This window comes from Tursiops truncatus, chromosome 12 (assembly GCF_011762595.2).
Source record: "Tursiops truncatus isolate mTurTru1 chromosome 12, mTurTru1.mat.Y, whole genome shotgun sequence".
Lineage (NCBI taxonomy): Eukaryota > Metazoa > Chordata > Mammalia > Artiodactyla > Delphinidae > Tursiops > Tursiops truncatus.
In genome coordinates this window covers 73,151,743-73,171,564 of record NC_047045.1, presented here as the reverse complement: position 1 = coordinate 73,171,564, position 19,822 = coordinate 73,151,743, and the positions used below count along the sequence as shown (strand labels likewise).

The 19,822-nt window shown below is 43.5% G+C and overlaps 1 protein-coding gene and 1 long non-coding RNA gene across 5 annotated transcripts in view; one reads left to right on the top strand and one right to left on the bottom strand.

The window, feature by feature from the left end:
• The window catches only part of UST (uronyl 2-sulfotransferase), a 378,486-nt gene that overhangs the window by 53,754 nt on the left and 304,910 nt on the right, over window positions 1-19,822 (bottom strand). The window contains exon 8 of one of the 4 annotated variants that reach the window (XM_073789715.1): window positions 4,521-4,672. The exons of 2 other annotated variants lie outside the window; for them this stretch is intronic. In XM_073789715.1, the coding sequence (XP_073645816.1) occupies window positions 4,620-4,672 (53 nt within the window). In that variant the 3' untranslated portion in view covers window positions 4,521-4,619. Of the gene's footprint in view, window positions 1-4,520; window positions 4,673-18,287; window positions 18,539-19,822 lie in introns of those variants that run through there. One more of the 4 variants, XM_073789716.1, reaches the window with a different exon arrangement.
• Window positions 11,601-19,822, top strand: part of LOC141276041 (uncharacterized) — a 31,257-nt gene continuing 23,035 nt past the window's right edge. The window contains exon 1 of the long non-coding RNA XR_012324906.1: window positions 11,601-11,763. This is a non-coding gene — a long non-coding RNA (uncharacterized lncRNA). The remainder of the gene's footprint in view (window positions 11,764-19,822) is intronic.

Below are 19,822 nucleotides of genomic sequence, written 5' to 3'. Positions count from 1 at the left end.
GGAAACAAGCCATCCATTCATCAGGCCCTTGTCAAATTTTCCTTCCCCACCAGCCCTCCCAGCCAAGGAGGAGAGTACCTGGAGGAATGGCTTCTGGATTTTTGTTGTTTCTAACGTGAGATTTGTTTTTTATTTTTTAAATTGTCTACTCTTTTTTTTTTCTGCTCAACCCTCTTCTGCTCCAACTCCCCAACCCTACAACTTGCTCCTCTCTTAGCTTTTCCTTCTTCAGCCCTAAAGCTAGGGGGTTGGGAATAGTGCATATTTATAATCTAGAAATTTTAAATCTGTTAGTGAGGCGACCATTTACAATTTATCACCCAAACCAGGACACTTTTGAGAATGAAAAGCCCAGACACGTGATCACCGTTTTAACTTTAGCTCCATTGCACAGCACCAAAAGGGCATTTATTTTATTTTATAGTTTTGAAATTCATGTTTATTGAAGTAACATTGATTTATAACCTTATGTGTTTCTTTTTTTAAAATCAATTCTATTTATTTATTTATTCATTTGGCTGCGTCAGGTCTTAGTTGCATCACGCAGGATCTTCGTTGTGGCATGCGGGATCTTTAGCTGCAGCGGGCGGGCTTCTCTCTAGTTGTGGTGTGCGGGCTCCAGAGCGCGCAGGCTCAGTAGTTGCAGCGCATAGCCTTAGTTGTTCCACAGCACGTGGAATCTTAGTTCCCCAACCAGGGATCAAACCCACGCCTCCTGCATTGGAAGGCAGATTCTTAGCCACTGGACCACCAGGGAAGTCCTCATATAAGTTTCATGTGTACAGCATTGTGTTTCTACTTCTGTATAACCTACAGTATGCTTACCACCAAAAATTTAGTTTCCATCCATCACCATACAGTTGATCCCTTTTACCCATTTCACCCTCCCCGCCACCACCCCTTCCCCTCTGGTAAACACTACTGTGTTTTTTTGTATCTAAGTGTTTATTTTTGTTGGGTTTGGTTTGTTTCTTATTTATTAGTTTTTTATATTCCACATATGAGCAAAATCCTATGGTATTTGTCTTTCTCCACCTGACTTATTTCACTTAGCATAATACCCTCAAAGTCCATCTATGTTGTTGCAGATGGCAAGATTTCATCTTTCGTATGGCTGAGTAGTATTCCAGTGTGTGTGTGTGTGTGTGTGTGTGTGTGTGTGTGTGTGTCCACATCTTCTTTATCCATTCATCCTCTGATGGGCACTTAGGTTGTTCCCATATATTGGCTACTGTAAATAATGCTGTGATGAACATAGGGGTGCATATTTTCCAATGAGTGTTTTTGTCTTTGGATAAATATCCAGAAATGGGCTAGCTGGATCATATGACCGCTCTAGTCTTAATTTCTTGAGGAATTCCCATACTGTTTTCCATAGTGGCTGCACAAATTCACATTCGTACCAACAGTGTACGAGGGTTCCCTTTTCTCCACATCCTTGCCAATGCTTGTTATTTATTGTCTTTTTGATTATAGCTAATCTAACAAGCATGAGGTGGTATCTCATTGTGGTTTTGATGTGCATTTCCCTAATAATTAGTGATGTTGAACATCCCGAAAGAGCATTTAAATGCTCACCAGGGAGCAGCTGGAAATAACAGCATCACCCTTTCTTGGCCGTTGACTCGACTGCCTGATTGTGTTCAAGGTCAGCGCCTTGTTAATGGGGATTAAAACAGGACAGAGTGTTCTTTTTTTTTTTTCTTACTGAATCTTCAGTCTATAATGATTCTTTTTTGTTCCAGTTCTTTATTTTTCAGAAAGGTCACAGTCTCAGTATTCAAATAGTTTAGGCTATTAGGTCTCTAGTTTGAATGTGAAAGTTATATTTTAAAATTTCAATTCAAATACGCAGGGTATTTTTTTTTCATTTCAAATCCCATCTAGGCTGTGAAACTTAGTTTAAAATAAACGTACAGTTAAGCTCCTTAACTATTCTTTGGGATCGATGTTATCAGATCAAGAATATCCTACATATGTAAAGAGTTCTGTATAATTGTGTATATTCTCATTTGATACCCACACTAAAGCTGTGAGATGGGTGGCAGCGTTGAACCTTGTTTTGAACACAGAACATGCCACTTTGGGTTGGAATCAAATTACGGCAACAAAAAACACTGGGGCATGAAGAATCAATAGTGTCAAACAGAGATTAACTGTCCAATGTTTTCATACTTCTGGTTCAAGTATAAACACATAGTTACATCATTCTAAAAGCTATATTTGCTCTTGTTTTTTGTTTTTGCTTGTTATTTGTTCCTGAGAAATCATGCCACGGTGACTAGCAAATGGTTTTGATTGTAAACTATAGCCACCCTCCCCCCATATCTTTGCCAGCAGAGCCCACCTCTACTTAATACTGAAAAGGCTGGCTTTCCCAGCTTCCCTTGTAGCCAAGGGCATCTAAGTAAATTCCCGTGGGCCTCTAATTAAATCTTGGTGAATTCAGCCAGAAGGGAAGTCTCCCCTGGAGCTTCTGGGGACAGTCTTCCTCTTTGATAAAAAGAGCCATACAAGGGAAAATCAGTGACTCTTCTTCTTGGAAACAAGCTGAGCAGCCGCAGTTCTCTTGCTTCCATGACGGGACAAGCCTGAGGACAAATGCCTGCACACTGTAGGTAGCAGGACGTCATCAGCTGGGCCGTCTTAAACTGCTAAACCGATGTTGGAACTACCAGCCTCTGGGCTTCTTCTTATATGAAAAAATTGTCTTTGTGTTCTTTTTCTAAGCCAAATTTAGCACACTGTTACTTGCATTTGGGCATCCTTAACGATTCCCCGTATAAATGGTACTGCCATAGTTCACTATCAGACTTATCCCCTTTTTTGTTACATTCCTTTCACTCTCTTGGAATTAAATATCTAGATAATAAAACTTCCCTATACACACAATTTTTAAAAATCAATAGATGCCCTTATTATAATGTAAAGGAGGACTATTAAATAATTTAAAAGAAGAATATGCATTTAAATGTGTAAATGACTGGGCACAGCTATGCTAGAAGACATGAGGAGGTAGTCAGAGCTTGTAGGTCTGTGTAGGATCGCCATGAATGAAACAGCTCTCACGTGCAGCCAGTTGTGCTGTGCTGGTGACTCAAATCTCTTGAGTTGTAGACGCTGGTATCGAGATTTTTCAAAGGTGAACAATTCTTAGTGACGCTCCAAACCAAGCAATGTACAATCTTACATTGACTTGCGTGGTAGCCTCATTCTTGGAAAATTCGGTGTACCTTCAAACGTTGCAAAAGATTACTTTGCGTTATGTAACACTGAGCTGACATCGAGGGTCACAGAATTATAAACATGTTTTCACCTACATGAATACCTCATGGCACATGTGGAGGTCATGTGAGATTTCGGACAATTCTTTGCTATGTAAGATTTGCCTGCACATTGCAAAATGTCTGGAGTCCTTCCCAATTAACACTGATAGGCATCCCTAATAATTGTGGCAAGCAAAAAGTACCCCCATAAATTTTCAAATCACCCTCTGGGGCAGTTTTGTTGCCTTCCCCCTCACCGCAGAGGACAGTGGACCACAGAGACCAAACTGGTCTGGGGCAGGTGCCTCGGGTCACTGACTCTGCATAAGTGTGAGAAGCACCCCTGCTCCCCACTCTGCAAGTTGTAGCAATGCTCTGTTTCTTTGGGTGAGGGTCTGGACAGGTGGAGAGAAAGCACAGAAACTATTGGTCAACGGGACACCCTTTCTTAGCACATGTGCATTTTTTCCCTGACCATTTATTGAGCTCCCACTGCATGCAAGGAGCTGTGGTCACTTCTGTTAGGCACAGGGCCAACCACGATTTCCTTCCTGCCCTCAAGGAGGTAGGAGTCTGAAGTAGAAACTGAGAAAAGTATCCAATTAAGATGGAACAGAGGTTCTTAGTCTGGGATCCAGGAATGTACTTCAGTGGATCCTTTAATCTCTTGACAATGCAGACAAGAGTGCATGTATCTGTGTGTGTGTATGTGTGTGTGTGTGTGTGTGTGTGTGTGTGTTCTCTCATGCATTTTTTTTTCTGGGTAGAGGGTGTTTAGGTTTAATCATATTCTCAAAGCACTCCAGGAAACTGTAAAGGTTACAGATTTTTGCATGGGGAAGGCCTGATAAGTAAATACTATCCTATTTGATGGGTTTTCACCAGTTGCCTCTGCTCAAAATACCTCTCACTCAGATACGTCTTTCACTGAAATTCCACAGGTAGACATTCATTTTGAACAGCTGAAGAGCTAGCATGGGTCTCTGTGAGCAACACCTTTCCAACAGTATTCAGGAAATATTTATTGGGACTAGGGACCCAGCCGTGAGTGGAACAGAGCTGCCAGTCCTGTGGACGACGTGGACTGGGGGAGGGATGCCGGGACAGCAGAAGTGCAGGATCTTTCGGGAACCGAGTGGGGTCCACTCCAGGGCAGCAGAGAAGTTCTTAGGAGATAACAAGCCAGCCTGGGCAGCTAACGCCCTGCATGGATGTGTACCAGCCAGCTGTCCCACGTGGACGAAGAGTCCTGGTCAAGAAGGACGTCGCGTTGGGTCTTCGGACACGGCGAGGCAGGGAGGTAGACAGCCTCCACCAGCATCAGGCCTCAGCTGTCTCACAGTTTTGCTTGGGTCAGCCACTCGGTGAACCGGTCGGGCCTCCTCGGATGACTCTGATAACAGGACCTGCATTTTGGTGCATATTTAAAATTCCAACTTATCTGGGCTATCGCTATTTGTTGCAAGAGTGTGTTTGGGAAGCAGACTGCAGACTCTCTGGGCTGGAGAATGAGGGGGAGGGTGGTTTTTAACTGGTAAACTATGTGCTGACTATAACCGTGCTGAAAAGCAGTGTGGTTTCTATGGGGTTCATTCTGGAGCTAGTACATTTCAGTTTCCCCCTGGAACGGAGCCTCTGCCGAAAAGAAAACATACCTTGGCTTTGAAAATGCAAAACACTCTCCCTCTGCAGCTCTGAGCAGTTCTCTACGGGGAGGGTTAACTTGTCCTAAGTCCATCTTGTCTTTGGAAACCCCTAAGGAGTAAAACACAGATCTTTCTATGCTTTCCCTTCCTTTACTAAAAAGGAACAGGAATAATTGCCAATTCAGTAGGCTCCTTGCGCCTTTGTGCATTTCAAAGGCATTTGCTGTTTGGGATTTGGAAGAAAATCATGAGAAATGAGACTCTCTTGCTGTGTTGGCTGGAAGCAGGCTCATTGTTTGCAGAGAGAGCTGGTTTCCATGCTTTTGGACTAGAGACAGCTGCATTTTTTTTGTTTCAAGAGTAGTTTCTACTTGCAATGGGATCTAATAAACAGCCAAGGTAGTCAGTCTCCCACCAGCGCAAGGTCTCTAAGGTATTTGAAAACATCGTAATACGTTATCATTCACAATCAACTGTACATGTTTTTTAGTTATTACAAGTCACGCATTTCTCTCTGGATAGGCCGTCTTTGGCCCAAATTTCTGCTTTATAAGGGCAGCCAATCATGTTTCAGGCTCAGGGTCCTAGTCTTAAAAGTAAACACATTCCTCTTCTCTAAACTACAGGAGACTCGGGGGATGGTCTGGGCAAGGAGAGCAGGGCAGGAACCTGCAGTTTTCAAGGCCTGAGCACTAGCCCTGGGAGCAGCTGGTGGAGCTGAGACCATCACAACTGTAAGGGGGTGAGAGGCCTCCTCCTGGCGCTGGAGCAGGACCTGCCCTCACAGGAACCATAGGGTGCACTGCCCATGAACCAACACGTGGAAACTGCCTATTTTACTTTCTGTCACTAAAACAGGACACAGGACAAATTTTTGCTTCTTTCTTTTTATGACATAGAAACAAGAACAAATGTGCTAAAATGAAAAAAACAATTGTTTCTTGTCTTACTGGGACACTGGCTTGGAGCTAAGGAGGATCAGGTAATGAATTTAGCCATTTCCATGATTAGTAGCAGCAGTAAAGCAATATATCGGGTCCCCGATATCTAGAGTCGCGGGCTCAGCTCAGTGGATTGACCTTAAAGCTGGGGTCTCACTACCATGTCAACAACACACGTAGTCCTTACGGCCCTTTAGCAAAAACCTATATTCTTTTTAAACAGTGGAAATACATGACCACTCTTAAAACCACTAATATTGTCATAATTTTGTGTGTGTGTGTGTGGAATGTTAGGGTCTTTTCTCCCTTTCCTGAACTTACGGTTCTGGGTCATTTTTCATTTTGTTGGCTTTCTCATCATCTGCCCCCTTATATTGCTATTTGATTTTTCTTCTGTTTAGACCTTGCCTTCCCAACTGATTCATTAGTTCTTTGGGAGGAGAGACAATTGGATTTTTTAAATGTTCCTGTGTATCCTGTTTCCCCACATAGAATGGATTTCTGGGTCTCACTCAGGAACCCAAATGGGCCTGTGTTGGGATGTCTTTCCAATAACATTTTCTTCAAATAGAACTACAGATAACCTTTTCCCACATCCCTGCCTCTTCTCTAAGCATCATGGTTGCTGTGGGTGAGAGTTTTTTGAGGCTCACTTAACCACAAATTTCCCTCCAAATGTATAAAATTCAGAACAAGATCCATTGGATAGATTAACTAAAATTATACTAATGGTAGCTTAGAGTGGAGTTTGGGAAATTAAAGGAAAGGATGATACTTTAATCTGTGACGTAAGCATTGCAACATCTTATTTTTTGTAGCCACCGCCCATCCCCTTGGCAATAACAAGATCTCTCCCCTCTGCTGCTTGAATTTTCTCACTCTCAATTGAATAAACATTTGGCTCGGGAGCCATTATTTCTCTTCCGTGGGGACCAATCTGAGAATAATAATAATAATAATAATAATAAGCATTTACTTTCAAGTAACAGAGCACCAAACCTTTCAGGGCCAGGCAGATATGGTCAGAGAAGTTTGACTCACACTCAGAAGAGCATTCCTGGGTGGAAGGAGAAACTCAAGAATGTGTCCTCTGGGGTGAGTGCCCCAGAGACCTGAGGCCCAAGCCCAGCCTTGCCCTTCTTCCAACAACCTCTGTAGCTTGGTTGATAAATGAGGACCAACACCAGGAACATTGCCCCTAACTCAATTCAGTCTTATAAAATGATATGAAGTCACTTTGTCAAGTGCAATTTCAGGTCATCAATACTATTTAAAAAAAAATCATTGCAAATTCTGCAATGACACTTGAAAATGAGTGTGTTTCAATGTTGCTTTCATAAGGAAACTTCCATTTCTCAGGAATCTAAATACCTCTTACAGTGAGATACAAAGTTTCCTCCTTGGTGGTCTGCTGATGTGTGGAAGAGAAGCCTGCTGATGGGGGAGGGGCTGGGAGAGGGGAGGGGAGTGGAGGAGGGGCGGGAAGAGGAAACACCAGGAGACGAGGGGGAGAATCTCTGAGTGGACGTGTTTCTATGTGGGACTGACTGTTAGAAAGCAGCTTCCACAATGTGCTTTGAGGTGAGAACTGACTTTAGTCACCTCCCTGTTGTAATGTTGGCATCTTTTGTACTTAAGGATGTTAAGTTATGACCCAGCAATCCCACTCCTGGGCATATACCCTGAGAAAACCATAATTCAAAAAGTCATGCACCACAATGTTCATTGCAGCTCTATTTACAATAGCCAGGACATGGAAGCAACATAAGTGTCCATCAACAGACGAATGGATAAAGGAGATATGGCACATGTATACATGGAATATTACTCAGCCATAAAAAGAAATGAAATTGAGTTATTTGTAGTGAGGTGGACAGACCTAGAGTCTGTCATACTGAGTGAAGTAAGTCAGAAAGAGAAAAACAAATACCGTATGCTAACACATATATATGGAATCTAAAAAAAAAAAAAAGGTTCTGAAGAACCTAGGGGCAGGATGGGAATAAAGATGCAGACCTACTAGAGAATGGATTTGAGGACATGTGGTTGGGGAAGGGTGAGCTGGGAGGAAGTGAGAGAGTGGCATGGACATATATACACTACCAAATGTAAAACAGATAGCTAGTGGGAAGCAGCCGCATAGCACAGGGAGATCAGCTCGGTGCTTTGTGTCCACCTAGAGGGGTAGGATAGGGAGAGTGGGAGGGAGACGCAAGAGGGAGGAGATATGGGGATATATGTATATGTATAGCTGATTCACTTTGTTATAAAACAGAAACTAACACACCATTGTAAAGCAATTATACTGCAATAAAGTTGTTTAAAAAAAAAAAACTTACTGGCACCCAACCCAAATGACTGTCATAGAATAGACACTTTTCAGTGAATTATTAAATATACAGAAAAAGTTTAGTATCTTGAAATAACTTGAATAAAGAAAGATGAAATAATATTTTAAAATTTTTAAACATGCATTGCTGTAGCGTGTGAAAAAAAATTAGTTTTTACATTAGTACACGTTTATTGAATGTCTCCTAATGTCAGGCACGGAGTCCCCACCAGGAAGAGCCATGAGGAAAGGCACCTTACAGGCGCTCATGGGATACCTTGAGGAGCCAGACATGAGCACGAACCATGAGAGCAAGAGCCACGGAGCTAAGCAGATAGTTGATGAAATGAATAGACGATCAGCTAGACGGCTTCTTTCTTCAGTCATTTGGGATCAATGGGAGTTTATTTTTGATCTCTGAGCTCTTCACACTGAAGATGGACATAGACCCCCAGATCACTGAGGTCCTCGGTTAAACAGCACTTAGCTGAGCACACGGTGGTCAGAAATCCCAAGAATCTCCTCTCAATTTTCATCCTAAAGGGCTTCGTTCCTAAGATCTCAAAGGGGAGAAACACGTAACTTCTGGTCATTTTTCTCAGCCTGAGAATTAGGCTTCCTGAGTTCTGGGTAGTGTTGAGGTTTGTCCCAGATTTCCTGAATCACAGCCTCCAGTCTGCACACCAGCCCTAGGGCAGTTACATTACTAAGATGTTGACTTCTTTCCAGGAGTAACTCAAAAAGTACACGAAAAGATGGAGTGAGTTGACTTTTAGAAAGTTAAATGAAAGAAATCGTGCTTTTCAACCTAAGTACATTGCTGCTTAACTGTTAAGAACATCTAGATTTCCAGTCATAAAATGCTTGGTGACCTTCAGAAGTATGTTTTTCCCCCTAGTAGACAGTGATATTGTACTTGCTAAAGTTGGAATACACAGGTATTTCCAACGGCCGGCACCGTTGCTTGTTCTTGTTCTGTGGTGTAACACAAAGTGTTTTTTTCCTTTCCCTTTGAAGCAGCTCTGCTATTGAATTATTGATTTCATGCTTCATGTGCTGCTTCTCCATCTCACCCACCACTTCCCTCTAAACATAAATCTGTGATGAAGCAGCTGATGTCTTTAACAAATAAGATCAGCTGAAATTCTAGATGATTTGTAGTTAGTCCTAATTTCAGGTAGCTTTTCCTTTTGCAGAATAGCTTAGGTTATCACCTCGATAACTAAGCATACTGTTTTTGCCTTTAGCTTAACAAAGATTCTAACAAAGCCACTTATTTTTTTTTTTTTTTTTTTTTTTTTGGTACGCGGGCCTCTCACTGTTGTGGCCTCTCCCGTTGCAGAGCACAGGCTCCGGACGCGCAGGCTCAGCGGCCACGGCTCACGGGCCCAGCCGCTCCGCGGCATGTGGGATCTTCCTGGACCGGGGCACGAACCCGCGTCCCCTGCATCAGCAGGCGGACTCTCAACCACTGCGCCACCAGGGAAGCCCCAAAGCCACTTATTAACCATTACTTGGCTTCCCTAGAGCTTACCAAACTATAATACTGTTGAAAGACAACTTTCAACTCATGCATGGGTGTTTTACACTTCAAGTTCTTGAAAAACGACTTTCTTTTCCTCTTTTCATTCATTCATTCATTCATTCATGTGGTGTGTCAGATTTCGCTGCTGGAGGTTTTATGACAGATGTCACTTACAGGCTCTAATGCTTCCAATATGCTGTAGGTTGAAAGTTAGTCACTCTTTTCAAAATTAGTGAATTTAGCATTCTTTTCTTTGTACCCCCCCTGCGCTCCAGCCTACTTTCTTTGAAGCAAAACTTCAAAGTTTTGTGTCAAGGAAACATGGGCTAAACATGGGCTAAATATCTGTAAGTTGACCTGTTGCTCTATGACTTCAAGGTTTCACTCGGCTTTGTCACACCTCCCACTCACCGTCCTCCACATCACAAGTCCTCCAAGGTTACGACTACTCGGAGGACCTTTTGCTGGCAGTGACACAGACATGTGGGTGGGGGAACCTCTAATTCAAAGAAATCATCAGACTTTGTTGTTGGTGCCGAATTTACCAAGAAGGGATGGACAAGAGGGGCAGATGTGCCCAAGAAGAGAGACGCGAAACGGCCAAGAGAAGCGTCAGGGTGAAGGGAAAGAACGAGCCTCAGCCCCCACATCCCTGAGGGGCGAGCTGGGGGTGGAGGAGACTGGTACCCTTTAGGGCCCAAGAGCCCAACCCCAATTTCCTTCTAGGCCTAGGAGCCTGGCCTGCATCTTTGCTTGGCTGGATCTAGATTCCTGCTTTGGGTAAATACAGTTTATGTCCCCTAAATACAAGCTGGCTGCATGTTTTCTCTCCACGCTTTGGAATGTTACCAAAACTGAAAAAGAAAATCCCATAAATCTCTGCTCATCCAGATCTTTCTTGTTCTGAAAAGAAGCCCAGTCAAGCTCCCCATCCGGCATGACCTTCTCCAACTCCTCCAGCCCCACACTGAGTTCTCCCCTTGAGCCCCTGCAGATTCGGGGGCTGAACCATGAAATCCAGCCGTTAATCATCCTCCAGCTTAGAGGAGTTGTGAAGCTGGGAAATCCCAGGACCCCCGAGGCCAGGACACCCGGACAGCGAGTGGGTCTTGGTCCGACTCTGCTCCCTCCCACCCGGGTCAGTTTGTGTGGTCTCTGTTTCCTCATCCGGATCATCAGAAACGTGGGCTAAATATCTGTAAGTTGACTGTAAGTTGCTCTGTGACTTCAAGCTCACACATTGCTTTCTCGTTGTTGCTGGTTTCGAGTACAAGAGCAGAAATTGTGTTTTATATTCTGCTTCCTCTTGCTCTCCATATGGTAACAGAGAGCTGGGTATGCAGCCCTTTGTCTACTCATGAATTTAACGAGCATTTATTGAAGCTCTCCTGTACGTCAGGCACTGTGCTGGATGCCGTATAACTGGTACGTGAGACAGAGGCTCTGAGCAGCTTTCGAGCATTCAGTGACCCTCATACTTCAGCATCTCCTGGAGGCTGTTTACACACAGATCGCTGGGTTGCACCTTCAGTTTCTGACCTAATAGGTCTGCAGGCCCCCGATTTGTATTTCTAACAAGTCGCCAGGTGATGCAGGTGTTGTTAGCGAAGAGAACCACCTTTGGAGCCCCGGTTTGTTCTCACAGCAGTTAGTGACAGCGCTATTTTACCCAGGTGTTATTTTAACAGCTGGCACCTGAGCTCCTCTTTAGGGAGAATCCGCCACTGCTTGAAAAAGCAGGCCTAGATGAGCCTGCTTGGATGGGGTGAGACTCGTTGGACGCCAGCCAGCACCAAGATATCAGGAAGAGGAAGTGACTCCTCAGGAGACAATGTGAAGAATGTGTGGGGCTTGCTCCGGAAGGGGAGGGGGAGGTGGATGGAGAGGGTGAGAAGGAGGGCAGGAGAAAAGGAGCAGGTGTGGGGCGTGGCCAGCACTCCCTGGAAGGCTTTCGTGCTGTAAAGCCTCTCTTTGCTTCTTCCCTCTGCCCCATGCACCGGCCCTGAATCTTCAGCACAAAGAGGCAGGAACCCAGGAGACAAGAGGCCATGAGAAGGTAAGCCTCTCTGGAAAACACAAGGATCCTACAGAGGGTCCGGAGGCCCCATGGGCTGCAGAGCTGAAATTCGTGGTGGTGTCGGAGGCCATGTTGGCTGGTGTTTCGAAAGGCAGGAGACCCTTGAGAGCATCTGGGTTACTCCACGGCTGAAAGCCAAGTTTCCATGAGGTCCTGTAGACTGAGACAAGCATTTATTTTATTTGGTATGTTTTTTTGTTTGTTTGTTTGCGGTACGCGGGCCTCTCGCTGTCGTGGCCTCTCCCGTTGCGGAGCACAGGCTCCGGACGCGCAGGCTCAGCGGCCATGGCTCACGGGCCCAGCCGCTCCGCGGCATGTGGGATCCTCCCGGACCGGGGCACGAACCCGTGTCCCCTGCATCGGCAGGCGGACTCTCAACCACTGCGCCACCAGGGAAGCCCCTATTTGGTATGTTGTAATTTTAAATTTCAGGCCTTTAAAGAAAGAACAGAGTTGAAGCTCCAGTAATATTACCGTGATCACAGTTTTATACCATATTGCATTTTTTCAAATTTACTGTGCTGTGAACTTTTTCAGATCTACAGTGTTCTTTGGTCTTTGCCCCAGTCTTGTTAGAGAGAATCGGCTGGTATTAGTTTTACATTCCTGTTGGGAAACAGAGGCTCAAAGAGATGAACGATCTAGATGCTGTTGAGGGCAGCTCACCTGACAGCCGAGCTGGTACCTCTCCTCAAGGTTACCTGGGAAAGGCCTTTGTTCTTACTGTTCCCGTTTCCTCTACAGAGTTCAGTTCTAATTCTGAGCAAATCAACGTTTAAAACAGCATCTCAGAGTATACCAGTGAGGAGGTGATATCATTTTGCCCAGAACATCTCAAATCCAGAGCCTTAGCTCTTTCCTTTAAAATCTGCTTGTCATTTGTCTGCAGGAGGGAAGTAGGGAGGAGTGTGATCACACTTAACTCTCGTACATTTTGCGGCCATATCTTCCACTCTGATATAAATCTTGTAGCTAAAAAGGTCTACGGAATGCAAGAACCAGTCACGGCCAAATCCTCTGTTTTTTGGCAAAACGTACTCCATCTGTCTTTATGGTCGACAAACAAATCAATTTTATTCTAAATCAAAATGATGGGCTTCTTAGGAGCCCTAGGGGGCTTCCAGCGCTGGCCCAGGAGAATCCCGGGATGGGCAGGACCCAGAGGCCCCTCCCACCTAACTTGTCTCTTCAGGTACCATCTTTAGTCAGATGAGATCAAGTTTAACTGGACTCCCTAACAGGGAAGAGGACAAGATCCCACAGAATCTCGTCTGAGGGGAGGGGTTTGTGGTCCAAAAGAGGCACAGCTTCACATTGGGGGGGTGGGAGTACCAGGAGTGACCTTTCCTTTCTACCCTTGGCCCCAATCCCAACACTTACCTATACTCACGCTTAGTCTTAGAGATAAAGGAGGGTCAAAGGATACACCCAAGAATAACAGCAGATACTATTTATTAAGCCCTAATGTGCCGGGTTCATTTCCTGCTCACAATTGCCCTTAAGTGAGTGTCCCTGCCTCACAGAAGAGGGAGCTATGTCTGGGGGACTTGAAACAACCAGCTCTAGTTAGTTAGTAGGTGGTCAAGTTGGGATTTGACCCTGTATTGCTTCAAAGCCCACATGCTACACTAGTCCATCAGTTTGTTCCCCAAAGCCTGCCTATGAGAAAATAAAAATGAGTGATTTTTTCCATAAATATGAATTCATGTCTTTTTAATTTGGAGATTTTGTTCTTAGCTTTGTGTGTGTGTGTGTGTGTGTGTGTGTTACACTGTCCATTCTTTTCTCGAAATCATGGTCATGGTGGACTGAAGTTCTCTCCTCTTCCCCCCACTTCTTTCCCCCTCCCCCTCCTCCTTCTCTCCCCCTCCCCTTCCCCACTTCGTCCTCCACTTCTTATTCCTTCCCTTCCTCTTCCTCTGTTTCTTCTCTTTCTGCTCCTCCCTCTTTGTTTTAACTTGACCAAAAACTAAAACCCCTGACAATCCTATTTTGGGTCCATGTCTCCATTAATTTTTTGTTGTTGTTCCCTTCATTCCAGAAGTCTGGGACCTCAACTTTATATGAAGTAACTCTTCATAGTTTAAGACTAGCACAGCTCTCGAATCCAGGGCCACACCCGCGGCCTAGGTAATGTGCTGAAAATTTGACTTAGGATTCGCTGACACAGTACATTTGGTTCAAGTTTGATGAGAAACTGTAGATAGAACTTACTAGGGACATTTTAGTGAAAGGTCATCTCTTCTGTAAGCTGCAGCCTCTTGTTCCTTTAAGATTTCCATTTTTCCTTCCTGTATTCTCCCTATGTCTGGCTTCTTGAACTGACAGAATGTGCAAATCAGCTAATATCTCTTGGAGACCACTCTTATTTTGTTTTATACACAGTTATTTTCTTTGTATGTAAAGCCTGAGCGTATTTTTTTTCTATTTCAAGCATTCTAATGATTTTTACAAACAGTATGAAATTGCATTAGGCTGTATCAGGTATGATGGCCCCCTTACATTTGAACGAAATGCTGCAAATTGGGGACCAACTGAGGAAATCTGCAGCCTGATCCACGCCCTCCTCCCCTTTCTGACTTTACATTCCATCGTTTTAATCAGCCATGGACAGAGCTGCTGCTGACGCCTCTCCTCTTTTGAACTCCATCCCCCGTGGACTCAGGGCAACTGTGAACCGTCCATCCCTCAGCCTCAGAGCCACGCCTTCAAATACAACCGTGTCTGCGCCATCCCAGCTCCAGGCCTCTGGAGTGTCTCTCAGCTCAAAGTCCTTTAGTTTGCTTTATGGGTGTAGTAAATCATTCCACACACCATGGAGCCAGAGGAAAAGCCTGATTTATTAGACCTACCTGCTTGGTTCTTTCAGAGTAAGATTCCCATATTGAATGATTTTTCTCTCTTCAGATTTTTTCTTTTTATGTGTTTTAAATGTTTAAATAAAATACCATGGAGTATCCCTTAGAAGCGGACCAGGGGAATTCCAGTCCTGTCAGACCCTTAGTGATAGTTTCCAAGAGGTAACAGGTTATGGTCTCTTTCTTTCTCTCTCCATTTCTCCTATTTTTTTCTCCTTCCTCTGTCTCACTGCATATTTCCCACCCCTCTTTGCTCAGAGAAAAAGGAATAGTTCATTTATTCACTCGTTCATTCATTCATTCATTCATTCGTTCGTTCACTCATTCATTCCAAATGCTGTGTTAGGTGGTGCAGACCCAGAAGTGAAGAAGACAGGCAAGGTCCCTGCCCTCAAAGAGGGTGTGGTCTATAGGGTAAGGTCATGGTTAGATGGGCATTTACAATGTAGAGTGGCGAGTGCTAGGGAGGAGCAGTTTCTTGAGGGTCAGGTGGGGCTTCCAGAAGGTTTCCCCTAAACTGGAGGCTGAACCCTGGGCACTGGGGAGTGAGCCCTGCCATTCCAAGCTGTCTCCACTGGATTTTCTCAGTTGTTGGGTCTAGTTGCTTTCTGTGTAGTAAAGAACCTATTTGATCAATACATTTTTTCACTCATCAAGGTAAACTCTAAAATCTGCTTCCCATGGGCCGAATGGGAATCCAACAATAAGAAAGAGAGTGTGAGTTGAACCTTGAGAAACTTAAAAGAATTTTATAATTGAGAACTGGATCTTGACATTTCTGAGGAAAATGACTGTGATGAACACCTATCAATTGGGCAAATCAGAGAATGGATCTGAATGAATGGAAACATTGAATGGAGGTGTGGAATTCAGAAACCTCAGCTAAAATTGGAGTCCCAACAGACCTGTAGGGGTAGCTCTCAAGCCCCCGCCATGCATCTTCAATCACTCTGAATAGGAAGAGATGTACACCTACATCTCCAGCAGGAAGATGTTGCTTACTTCCCTACTCAGCCGGAAGAAGAAAAGTTCTCTCGCAGGACAACAGCCCAGGCAATCAGAGACTAGCAGTCCAACCAATGAGAAGCCTCCATACTTTGGATTCTCAGCTTCCTCCAATGGACTCTTTGGTTACTTCAGCCCCTCCCACTCCCCCTTTTTTCCCTGTAAAAGCAAGTTCCCCTTCCTTGTCTCTGCACTTGCCTGTGCTCCGCCGTATTTCGCGTGTCCCAGATTGTAGTTCTTCTGTCTATTCTTGAATAAACTCGCGTTTGCTGGTTAAATAATCGGCTATTATATATTTGAGGGTGACAGAGGCATTTTAAGTAGCAGCACGATAACACAAAGCAGGTGGAGACCTGGCTCTACCTGAGAATGTACCATTAAAGTGGCAGCTGGGGGTTCTTTACGCTGGACCTGGGCTCCCCTGCAGAATGGAGACCCAAGGCAAGTTTAAATGTGTATGTGGTTTTTGTTGAGGGTGAAAGGGTAGTCCCTTGGGAAACGAAGATTAAGATAAGTGTGTGCCTAGGAACAGAGAACATGACTTGTGTGAGGTGAAGAGACAGTACAAGGCTACACTGGATGGAAGGAAAGTTTGCCGTTATCAAATAGTTTAATCAGAGCAGAATCAAAGAGGGTTAAATCCACTGAAGTTGTATGCAATTCAAGGGGAGACTTGAATAATAGTTGGCTATTTAATTTATGTAGATGAACTTAATACTTTGCCTGAAACCTCTGCTTTTGGCTTTGAATTATCTGAACGATCTTGTCCTGAAGGCACTGCTCCAAGCTCTGTCAGTGCCTAGGAGCCCTAGTCATTCAGGCAGTGAAATAGCTTTAGGCTAAATTGGTTCAGCCAGTTCTATCCATGCCTCTGTAATTCACCAGCAGCACCCTAACCACAAGCCCCTCAGATCTTGTGTTCTCTCTCAGAATCTTAACTCTATAGCACGCCACTCCCCTCCCTGCACCTGCCAGCCCCCTTCAACTGTTAACCTTCACAGTTTATAGAAACAGGCGGTTCTCACATTCACAAGTATTAGTCATTATGTGAGGATAAGGGTGCTTGGCTGGGCGGAGATGCTGGTGGACGCCTGCTAGGCTCGCCCACAAGCGAAGGGTCTGGCGTGAACATTTGTGATTCAGATTCATTCATTTACAAGTTGCAGTGTGCCTGTGCCTAATGGCACCAACCTTTGCGTCACTTGTGACTAGATGCGAGTAAAATATTAAATATGCAGCAGTTCTGAGTCTATTGTAGTGTGTGTGGAAGTGCTTTGAAAACTTGAATGGCATAGTTCTTAACCATTTTCTTGGTCACAGACCATTTTGAGTATCTGGTGAAAATTTGGACCCCTTCCCAAAAGAAATACACACCAATATGCTTATAAGATTTTGCATATAAAGTCAAGAAGTTCACGCATCTTCTGATGTATTATAGAGCCCCTCATCTAAAGGGATTTATAAGTATAAAATGTTATCAATAATTTTTGTTACATTCAAATGAACAGCACAATATAGAATTGTACATTTGACACGATCTCAGTTATATACTAGATATAGGAAAGAATACATGTATATAGAAAAGACTGGAAAGATATGCCCTAAAATGTGAGATTGTGATTGATTTTAATTTTCTTCTCTAATTTTGTTATATTTTCCCAATTTAAAAATGACATTTTCACTAGTTTATTTTCACAGAAGTATCTGTTCCTTGTGACTGATTATAGAAATACTGAACAGAGCTTTCAAAAGCAAATCTAAAAAGATGCTCCAGTGGACACTCCTTTTTTTTTTTTTTAACACCTTTATTGGGGTATAATTGCTTTACAATGGTGTGTTAGTTTCTGCTTTATAACAAAGAGAATCAGTTATACATATACATATGTTCCCATATCTCTTCCCTCTTGCATCTCCCTCCCTCGCACCCTCCCTATCCCACCCCTCTAGGTGGTCACAAAGCACCGAGCTGATCTCCCTGTGCTATGCGGCTGCTTCCCACTAGCTATCTACCTTACGTTTGGTAGTGTATATATGTCCATGCCTCTCTCTCGCTTTGTCACAGCTCACCCTTCCCCCTCCCCATATCCTCAAGTCCGTTCTCCAGTAGGTCTGTGTTTTTATTCCTGTCTTACCCCTAGGTTCTTCATGACATTTTTTTCCCCTTAATTTCCATATATGTGTGTTGGCATATGGTATTTGTCTTTCTCTTTCTGACTTACTTCACTCTGTATGACAGACTCTAGGTCTGCATCATTCACAATATTTACCAGTCTCTGGGATCATGTGATCTATACCACGGGAACCTTCCTCCAGGCCTTCTGCGGGGGCTGACTCAGCTAAACCAATCAGTGTCTTTCCCCAAGAATTCTCTGAGTTCTAACAAGGAGCCAGTTTCTCTGTGGTGATAGAAGCTCTGAGTGAGGTCTGGGAGCTTTGGAGCCGAGAGGGGGACACATTCCGGCTGGCCTGTACATGAGAGAGAGGCAGAGAGACACCAGATAGTTCCTGGTTCCAGTTGCCCCGGAGCCCAGCTGCTCCCCAGCCCTTCTTGCATTTTGTTTTTTTCAATTCTTCCTTTGATTTTATACTTTTTACTCTTACAGCAGATTTCCTTTTTGTCTGAACTAGTTAAGGTTGGGTTTCTGGCCCTGAAACCAGCAAGTCCACACAATTAACAGAAGTAGATTTATGAGTAGTCAAGAATAAAATTTGACCCAAGCTGTGAAAGAAATGCAATCAACGATATTTCTGGACACAGAAAGTGGCTGGCTTGGGGTGTCTGGCTCTGTGCGGGAAAGAGGAGGTTCAAAGAGCAGAGACAAACCGGGCTGATTGGCTCAGATCTTTAGATCATTCTGTTCCTTTAGGAGGTAGAACTTGTCTTCTTGGCTCTGTGTAGAAACAGACAATAATGGGATTGTTCAAACCTTCGTGATCACCTTAAAAATTGCAAGTCTCTTCTCTCATTTATGAATGCGATGCTTGGGATAACAAATTTACAAATGAATGAAAGGTAAATGTATTTTGTCACTCAGTGAGCTAGAAATTAATCCCTGCCTGAATCTGGCAACTAGAAGATATCTGAGCTCTGTTAAAGAGAAAAATCTCAGCAAATGGCTAGAGATACTCAGTAAGAATAATCACTTTACATGTGGGTTTGTACCCTCCATAGCCAATTCCATTTCAACAAATCTTTAACTGTGGTGAAAGCAGTTAAAAATTACTGAGACATGGCTTAATTATTCTAAGAATGCTTGACATAGTGAAATTTCACAACTTTTTAAAATTAAAATATAACTCATCCGAGCAAAAAGCTCCAACTTCAAATCCAGTCCTATCCATATCCCCAGTGACAGTGTGCAAAACTGTATTTTCTGTTGGCAAATGTGTGTTTCTGTTGAGTTTAGAAATGGGCTGCCCAGGATGATGTGCTAAGCGGGCCGTCGTGGAGCCGCTTCCGCCGTTGGAGGCTGCTTAGGCTGGCAGTCAGTGGGAAGGAGTTTACATCCAGACTGACTCTAAGATAATGAGACTAATTTAACATTGTTTGATTCAATATGCTATAACCTAAATGCTCTAAATCAAATAAAAGCCATGTTCACATTTCTTGGAGATTGAGAGATACTGTTATCACAATATTTTAGACCAAGACTTTGAGTCATTTGCCTGATGTCTTTAGATGATTCTAGATTTTGGTTATGATGCTATGAAATCAGCACTTTCCGCTGAGCTTCCAAACTAGTTAGCATCTCAGTGTTTACTTTATTGTGGGCTTTGGTATGAATTACTAAATTACTTTTCAGAAAGGTACTGATTTTATTGCTATCAGCAGAGTGAGAATGTTTCACCATACTCTGCTCATCCCAGACATTAGCCCACTTTTATGTCTTATGTTTTGTTTGTCACTAAAGTGTCAAAAGTGGCATCGCAGTGATTCAGTTCACATTTCTTTGGTTATTTATGAGGATGACAATTTTTTCATGTTTTTAGCTTTTTGTAGAGCTGAGTTCTGAGAACTAACATGTCTTTTGCACATGTTTTAGTCTTTTTATTGATTTATGTAAGTTCTTTATGTAGCAGTTTCAATCTTTTATCTGTCATTTCTGCTGCAAGTATTTCCCCCCATTTGTTATTTACCTTTTTTATAATTTTTAAATTTATTTTATTTTTAAAAT